This window comes from Sminthopsis crassicaudata, chromosome 2 (genome assembly GCF_048593235.1).
Source record: "Sminthopsis crassicaudata isolate SCR6 chromosome 2, ASM4859323v1, whole genome shotgun sequence".
NCBI classification, from domain to species: Eukaryota; Metazoa; Chordata; class Mammalia; order Dasyuromorphia; family Dasyuridae; genus Sminthopsis; species Sminthopsis crassicaudata.
In genome coordinates, this window is record NC_133618.1 from 505,601,724 (window position 1) to 505,611,217 (window position 9,494).

At 40.1% G+C, this 9,494-nt stretch overlaps 1 protein-coding gene across 5 annotated transcripts in view; it reads right to left on the reverse strand.

Moving 5' to 3' along the window:
* VAV2 (vav guanine nucleotide exchange factor 2) overlaps positions 1-9,238 on the reverse strand; it is a 432,898-nt gene extending 423,660 nt beyond the window's left edge. For all 5 annotated transcript variants that reach the window (XM_074294054.1, XM_074294051.1, XM_074294052.1 and 2 more), the window contains exon 1: positions 8,747-9,238. In XM_074294054.1, coding sequence (XP_074150155.1) covers positions 8,747-8,950 — 204 coding nt within the window. In that variant the 5' untranslated portion in view covers positions 8,951-9,238. The remainder of the gene's footprint in view (positions 1-8,746) is intronic.
* Positions 9,239-9,494: the final 256 nt, after the last annotated feature.

Genomic DNA, 9,494 nt, shown 5'->3' on the forward strand with positions numbered 1-9,494 from the left:
TGATTAAAACAAATGAACAACAAAAAGACATGATCACTTCTTGCTTTGGGAGGAGAGGAAGATCAGTGCAGACTCCATGGAAGAAATGGCTAATGAATGATATCTTAAAGGAATAGTAGATAGGATTTTGATAGGTAGAGAATTAAGGCTGTTTATGAGATAGGCAGATGGTTTCAGAGAAAATAAGTGACTAAGGAAATCATGGAGATATTCCTGAGGTATATTTGCAAAGCATTAAATAATATAATTTAACTACACCCTTAAAGCTTATGTAAGGAAGCACTTTGAAATAGGACAGGTTGAGTCCAGTGCATAAAAAGTGTTTGGTTCCAGGGCAAGGGGCTCAACACTTAGTTAGAGGAGGCAATAGGGAGTCACTGACAGTTAAGCAGGAGAAAAAAAAGTGGCTACATCTCTACTGACAGCCCTTTCCAAACACCAAATATGATAGGACAAGTTTGAAAGCTCTTTAAGAGCTAAATATGATATGCTAAGCATTCTATCTGGGATATTAGTTGAAAGTTACCAATTTGCTAATCAATTCCAATTAAAATATAAATCATAAAGCTCAACCCACTAATGATAAATACATGTTCCTGACACATCATCCTAGGCGTATGTTGTAACTTTAAAAGATAAATCTCAAAGAACTAAGGAAAATGAAAAAAGGAAGGAAGTGCATTGGGCTAGCAAATCTCTCAACTCATTAAAGCTTCATAAAAAACCTCATTTCTAGTCAAAGCACTAAGGTGTGCTAATGCTCATCTCCAGTGACCCCAGTTTGATCCCAGGCATCCTTCTCGGAACACACCAGGCAAGAGTGAGAAATGTACTCTCAGGAATGGTGGGAAAATCCCTTCGTTGATGGTGATTCATAGCAAGCAGAGCTCACAAATCCGGGAACTGACCACAGAAGGTCATTTTCCACTAATAATCATTTGGTGGTGACTTCTCATGTATTCCTTCTACCAGTCAATACTGCTACCCCACTCCCTACTCCAACAAAATCCTAATAAAACTCTTCAAAGCTGAAAGTTATCTGCTTTTGTAGGAGGCTAGTTCTCTCCTTGACCTAGCTTAAACCTGATTTTTTGTTCTTATTCATTTTTTTTCAGTTGCATCTGAGTCTTCCTGATCCTATTTGGAGTTTTCTTGGCAAAGATACTAGTATGGCTAACACCTTACTTGAACTCAGGTCTTCCTGACTCTACATCCAGAACTCTATCCAATGCGATTTCCTTCTCTAGTTCATTTTATAGATGAGGAAACTGAGGCAAACTGGGTTAAGTGACTTGTCCAGGGAAACACAACTAATAAATATTTAAGGCTGCAGGAAGATGTCTTCCTAGTTCCAAGCCCAGCACTCTGTCTACTGTACCTCTTTGTAAATGTCTTATAAATGAATTAGGAAGGTACAAAAATGAAAATAAATATCTCACATAAAGTCCAAGCGAAAACACTATTGTTGACTGGTGGATTAGGCAAAACGTCTTAGAGGACACAGTATTTTATTTTATTTTTTTCAAATTTATTTTTTTTATTAATTTCACAATTATAAAATTTTTTGACAGTATATATGCATGAGTAATTTTTTTTTATAACATTATCCCTTGTATTCATTTTTCCAAATTTTCCCCTCCCTCCCTCTATTCCCTCCCCTAGATGACAGGCAATCCCATACATTTTACATGTGTTAAAGTATAACCTAGATACAATATATGTGTGTAAATCCAATTTTCTTGTTGCATGTTAAGTATTGGATTCCGAAGGTATAAGTAACCTGGATAGATAGGCAATAGTGCTAACAGTTTACATTCAATTCCCAGTGTTCCTTCTCTGGGTATATTTGTTTCTGGAGGACATAGTATTTTAATTAGGATTTTAGGCATGGATAAGAATTCAAGAAGCAAACAAGGGAAAAGAGTACATTCCAAACATCCCCAAAGTGAAGTACGAGAATTAAATATTTCAAAGTAGTGGGTTTAGTGTTAAATCCTATCCTCTGGACTACAATCCTACTATCATTTTCATCTTCCTCCCACCAGAATCTTGGACTTTCTCCCAGGAAGTCAGGGCCTAATAGACAAACTTTTACAAGTCCTCCATGCCAATTTTAGAACACTGCAACATACTCTCCTCCTCTTGCTAGCCTTGCTTTTTATGTTGTCTTTCTCTATTAGAATGCAAATTCCTGGAGAGAAATTACTAGCTTACTTGATTATATTTGTGTGCCCCTAATTTATCACAGGGTTGGTATATTGTACTCAATAAATGCTTTACCAACTTTTCAGGAGACTGGAAAGATTGCCAGCAACTTCTAGCTGACAGCAGCTTTGCTCATTCAGCCCCATAAATAAAACTTTCAGAATCATGAGAAAACTGATTTTTAAAGAGCATGTCATTTGGGAGTTCCCAGCAAAGCAATTCAGTTGTTTATATGTTATTTATCTGTTAACTCAAAAACCTTGAAATAGAAGTCAAGAAACTTACACACTAATTCCAGTTCTACTACTGGGTTAATAATGAGCAAGTCATTTTATATCCTTGGGACTCAAATCTTCCCATTTTTCAGGGGAGATGACTTCCCTAACCTTACAATGGGTACTGTGAAGATGGAGGGAGATCACCTATGTGAAAGTGCTCAGAAAAAATATAAAGCACATACAAATAGTGGGAAAAGTGTTGTGAGCACCAATTGTACTGACCCTCAACCTGAGCTGTTTATGGCAGGTCTCATTCTTTCCCTTTGGATCAGTTTCCCAGGGGTACCTAGGTGGTACAGTGATAGAGTACCAGCCCTGAAGTCAGGAGGACCCAAGTTCAAATCTGGTCTCAGACACTTAACACTTCCTATTGTGTGACCCTGGGCAAGCAAAAAACAAACAAACAAACAAACAAAAAGAATCAGTTTGCTACCAGTTACTTCAAATCCCTTCATAGGAAGTATAGTGGTAGAGGCAGTTAGAAAGTTCTATAATCAGGAACCCTTGCATTCAAATTAGGTTTCAGATACTTGTTAGCTGTGTGTCCCTGGACAAGTCACTTAACCGTTTGCCTCAGTTACCTCATCTATAAAATGGAAATAATACTAACACCCTCCTTCCTAGAGTTGTTATGAGAATAGAGATAATAATTGTACCACCTAGCTGCCTCCAAATTCTATAAATTCTTAAAGGAGAGGTACTGGCTCTGATTTCTCTTGTATCTCTGTTTCTTAGATCAAGTGCAGCACTCAGTATATGTTAAATAATACTCTGTATATATGTTGTATTCTCCCAACAAATAGCAAGCTTCATGATGTGAGGACTGAGATAAAGCTTCACTTATTTTTGTATCTGTCCAAGGATATGATACAGAACCTTTCCCTTAGTGAGTATTTAATGAATGTGTTGATTTTAATGGGATAAATACATGTTTATTATCACATTAAGCTACTTCAGGCTCATCAGGTAAGACAGACACTCTGAAGTATTAACCTGAACTCATTCGAGATAATAGTCAATGTGGATTTAAGCTTGAAGGGAAAAAAAAAAAGAGTAAGTGAGATAGATGAAGGCTCCCCATTCACTACAAATGCTGGTTTTAAATGTGATAAACTGTAAAATGTTTAAGGGAGCAATTATGAGAAGAAAATCACTGAGAACAAAATGAAGTTGAGGCATAAAATCTCAATACTGTCAGGGAAGCACACCTGGAAAACTACTGGGAAATCTAAGCAGTGATGGAGGCGGGAAACTTTCCTCTTTAATTATGAGGAAATTGGTGAATAAGAGAGCTTTCTGTGTGCACAGGCTAGCACTGGAACTTGACAATCAGTTTAACCGACAGTTGCAGATTCACCTGTAAGGCATCTAAAGACTTCAAGGAATAAGTAGTATGTATAGGATTAGCTGGAGATACTACAGGAAACTGAATAAAACCCAATTTTCCCTCCTAATTTGCAGCCCAAGAGGTTTTCTAACTATTCCGTTGTTTTAAAAAGAAAAAAAGAATTACAGAAATATATTTTCCATACTTTCCTAAATCTTAAGCTAGCATCTAAGTTCCACTATTATTCTCCACTATTATTCTCTCATCATTTGTAAATGCATATAATGATAAGCTCTCTGAGAAAAGGAACTTTCTAACACCTGCAGAAGCAGACTATTAGAGTTGGAAAAGCCTTTGTTCATCAAAAATATCTGAAATAGAAGTGATCATCTACTCTTACCTGCCCCTCCTTCCACTATTTTACAGATGGAAAAACAGGTCCAGGAAAAATAAAGGTCTTGTATAAAGTCAAAAAGTGTAGCAAAGTGGTGCAGTGGATACACTCATCTTCCAGAGTTCAAATTCAGACTCAGACACTTACTTATTAGCTGTGTGACCCTGGACTACTCACCTAAATCATGTTTTGCCTCAGTTTCCCTCATCTGTAAAATGAGCTGAAAAAGAATCACTCCAGTATCTTTACTAAGAAAACCTTAAATGGGATCATGAAGAGTAAGAAACAACTAAAAAACAAGATAAAGTCACAAGGAATTAAAAGGGAGGGCTAGGATTAAAACTCCAAATCTCTCCTAAATCCTTTCCACCTGAACACTGTCCAAAGCACCTAAGGCATTGCTCATGAAACTGAGCACATGGTAAGAACTCAGTAAATGTTTGTTGAACAAATATAGTGAGCACATAAATCTCCTGCTTTTCAATGCTGTCCTCTGCCATGGTAGTGGACAGTTATTTATTTCTCTTCCAGTGCCCTCCTCTAGATACTGATATAAAAATCACTTGAGTGTAGTAAGAAGCAGGAAAAGGGCTCTTCTTGCCTGCCACAGCTCAGGTCTCAGAAGTTGATTATAGAATTGTTGTTGCAGCTCCTAGCACGACTGATTACTGAGTTTCAGAAAAGGAATTAAAGTTCACAAACCAGACTGAGCTGCCTTTGGGGGGTAGGGTAGAAGGAAAGAGAGCAGGGAGGGCTCAGTCAAAAAAGCCAGAATGACCATTAAATGCTGCTACCACTCCCATCCCCCAACAATGCCCAAGCTCTTTCAAGTCAGAATCTTCAAGGAGCAAAGTCAAGGAGAAAACTATGGTGTAACCTCTAAATAATAGGGCATGGAGAGGGCTCCTTTCTGCTGGTTGGCTGGTCATCTCAGCCAGCACAGCAAGGGGAGCTGACAGCCCAATCTTAATTGGGTTCCACTAGGCTTTTCCTGGCTTTGAATAAAAGGTGCCTCCAGGGGAGAACCTTGTCTTTATATTAAGATAAGAGAATGCCTTTCAGTCCAGCATTAGAAATAGTTTTTCTCTCCTCTCTTCCCCTCCCCCAAGACGGAGATAATCCCTAACCTTATTTTTACTTTAGATTGTATGACTTTGGGCAAGTCCCCTTTAATTCTAGTACCTCCAGTGATAATTCCTTATTTATCCTGCATATAGCTGGTTTGTACATAGTTCTTTGCATGTTGTTTCCCCCCACATTCGACTGTAAGCAACTACTGTCTTTTATCTTTCTTGTAACCCCAATACTTAGCACTGTGCCTGGCACAAAGAAATAGGTGTTTAATAAACGTTCACTGATTAATTACTCTGAATTTTAGAACCTTCCTAAGAAGACAAAACTTCTTATCCCTCTTGTGACTTAATGAAAAGGCGGGTCGAAAGCTGAGCTTCTTTTGAGACAGATGCTGTGGCAGTATAAGGCAGCATTATTTGCTCAGGCTTCTTCAACTGAAAAGGTCAAAGTAGCAAAGGGCATTTGGAAAGATTTAGTAAAGGCAGCTGCTTACAGCCATCAATAAAAGACAGCATCAGATATTCACTCAGCATACACTACTTGGGATGGGGGTAGGAAAGGAGAGCAGATATAGACAGCAGGAATCAATGATTCATCTCAATTCTGAGCTTTGCATTTTCAAATGCAATCATGAATATTTTTTTCAGCTACTATGTAATCTGGAGGGAAAGACATCCCTCCCCTCATAGCTCTGCAGTTAGAAAATTAGTGGAACAAGATTTGGGTACACAAGATACTGAAGGCCTCTTTGTATCCCTACCCCTTTTACGAGGAAAGTTAATTGGTTAGTTTGTTGATCATAATAGAAGATTTTACTGAAAGATTCAGAAGGCAATCTTCAGAAGGTTGGGCAGATCCCATATGAAGGACTTTTACAGGAACAAGAACCACTCATGAAAGATGAGAGGAAATCTTCATACTAAGTTAGAAATAGATGAAGTTAACCAAATAGAGGCCTCTGAATCCTAGAGGTAGCAAGCACCAAAGCCACAGAGTGTGTATATTCAACTTGTTCCACCTGCTTAAGGCAGATACCCTTTTCTCTTACCCTAAGAGGTTTAGGGTTGGTTTTACTGTCACCTTAAGAAGACTGGGTTCAAGATATCTCTGAACATTCTGGATGTTTAACATTGAGCTACTCGGTTAATCTCTTGGTGCTTCAGATCACAGATGTCAAGCTTGTGTTGGACCTTAGTTCATGACACTTATATTTAACTAAACAAACAAAACAAAACCACAATAAAATACACACGTTTTTAAATGTGTTTTTCTTAGTCAATGTACTGACTTTTAGGCCAGTGGACACTATTTCTATTTGAATGTGATATCACTGCAACAGACAGTGATTCTGTCTCTCTGAAACAAGGGTTGTAGGAAAGATGCCACCCTGTATTGGTAGAGGAGATTTCCACAAAACAAATAAAAGTACAATAGAACATAGACACTATTAATGTGTTTTTCTAAGTCAATGTGCTTACTGCTAGGTTAGTGGACACAATATTTGAATGTGACATCACTACTATAGGCTACTCTTCTGAAACAAGGGTTGCAGAGAAGGTGTCATCCTGTATTGGTAGCGATTTCCTCACCAGGACCTCCTTTTGCCAAGAAAATCACAGATCCAGCTCCTGATTTATCCAGAAAAAGTTGTTTAATAATGTTAAATAATGTTAAAATCTAGTGAAAATCAGTTGTCAATAAGAAGTAAAAAGTGTCATTTTCTAAGAGTATAAAATTTTCAAGAAATAAAAACACAATTTATATCAGAAAAAAATATTTACTCTAAGATACTTAAGGTATTGTTGTCATTGTTCATGTTCAGCTGTTAGACTTCAGGACCTCATTTGGAGTTTTTTGTTTGTTTTTAAAGCAAAGATACTGAAGTAGTTTGCCATTTCCTTTTCCAGCTCATTTTACAAATGTGGAAACTGAGGCAAACAGGGTTATTCGACTTGCACTCTGCGCAAGAGGGATACATCAAGTGTCTGAGACCCAGCGTGAATTCAGAAAACTGAATTTTCCTGATTTCGAGACCAGCATTACATTCATTGTGCCATCTACCCTGCCCCATACTTAAGACGACAGTATTTATACTGAAGCAGCTGAGTTCAAATCTAGCTGTGTAATTCTAGGCAAGTCATCTAATCTTATTTTTCCTCAATCCTCATATATAAAACAGGGACATAATACAGAAGAAAATGGCAGTATCCTTGCCAAGAAACCCATGGACATGACTGAAGCATCACAATTGTATACTGGACAGTTGTACTTTATGATCTTGTAAAGAAAAAAAAAAAGGAGAGCAGACCAACATTTTTGAAAAACAAATTTGACTTTTGTTTGTCTCTAGATCAAAAGTCTCTCTTTGCATGGGCAAATAAAAAATAAAATAAAAAAGTGATGCCCTAATTGTCATGTAAAGAAATGGGCCCTTGCCCAGCACCGCTGGCATTTTAAACAATGATAAGGTTGTGTATCAAGACCAACAGTGTTACTTCTCACTAAACACAACACCCTAACCCTAATTTCTATGGTTCTCTAAACTCTGACCCTTAAAAAAAAAAACATTTTTTTTGGCCACAGAATGTCTTCAAACAGTCCAGTAAGGCTACAAAATTGTCTGTTTATACAACCACCAAGTTACCAGGTAAGAAAGACAATGTTTTTAAATACTGCTACCAGAAAACTATTACAAGGTACTCCAGGAGAATGGGGTGGGGTAGGTGGGGGTAGTCCAGACATCTGGAGATAAAAGGATAATTGTAAAAGGCCTCCGCCCTTCTAGATCAATTATAAGCAGGCAGAAGAGCCATTCTTATAACACTGGAGCCAACTTTTCCCGTCACTATCCCGAAATGACTCTTCCTTAATAAAGTTCATTTGTTTAAAAAAGAGAAACCAATCCAATTCTAGACGGCAGAGTCCATTCAGGAAGAAGGAGAGGAGGAGTTAGAGCCGAGATCCGCAAACTAGGGGAGGCGTTAAGGGAGGGCCCAGACAACTGTCAGTGACATTAAAATCCCTCTTCCTCTATTCCTTCTTTCTTTCGTAGCTCTCATTTCTCCCCAATTTGACAGTGCATGGTTCAGCCCAGCCGGGGGGGACTTGAGGGTAATGATCGCCTGACCTCGAGTTAGGGAAATTAGCAGGATATCTTGAGTTTTAGAAGCCTTGTCTTCTATTCCTTATATCCATTTTATGCTCAGCTACATGGTACCACGAAAAGAGATAAAGAAGAAAGCGATGAATCCAGGAAGGTGAGGGGAAGAAGAAAAAAGAATTATGGATAATCCAAAAGTCTTTCTCTGTCACTTAGCCGTATGATCACAAGCAAATCACTTTCTTAATTTCTTGGATGCTCCATTTCCTGATTGACTGTAAAATGAAGGAGTGGGTCGACAAAATTCCTTCCAGCTCTATCTAAATCTCTCTCTCCAATCCCACCTCCCCAAGTCCAAAGACACTTACCTGGGACATCTGCGGCCTGAAGTTGATGTCTTTGAGGTCTATGGATCCAGGTGAGAGGTTGTGTAGCAGCTGACACAAGAGTACCCCATCCCTCAGCGCTTGGGCCAAGTCGAAGACCACCGCCGAGGGCCACACCACCCTGTGGTTGGGGGGCAGGACTTTGCAGTCTATGAGCCAGCGGCCGCACTGCCGCCACTCCTCCATGGTGGCGGCGCCCGACGCGCCCGCCGAAGCCAGCCGGCTTCCCCTGCCTCTGACCCCGAGCCCGGCGTTGAGGGAACGCCACAGTCAGTGCCCGCTCCCACGGGTACAACGCCTCAGAGTCCGGCTCCACTCAGCTTAGGGCTCAAGATGAATCTCTCGGGCCCGGAGAAAGGAAAGTGTGCCGGACCCCGGCCATATCTCCCCAACTCCGGGTAGTCTCCCAAGAAAGGAAAGAAGAGGGACAGGGAGCGGGAGGTGACTGTCTGATTCTCTTCTTTTTCAGGAGACTTACTCCTCCCGCAAAGTGGTTCAGCTCTTCCCCACCAGCATCCGCCCCCAGTCGATCTCCTCCCGGGCGAAGAGGCTTCCAGCCCCGCGCTGCCTGTGGGCGGGGGGCGAGGCGATCCCGGGGAGTTCCCCGGAGGCAGCAGACTTGGCAGAAGCGACCACTCTCCCTCCGCACCACGGCAGGGTCGCGTCCCCCGAGATTTCCACGTGTGTCCAGTCCCTCTGGCGCGGGAAGCTCGAGTCTCGCTGTCCAAAG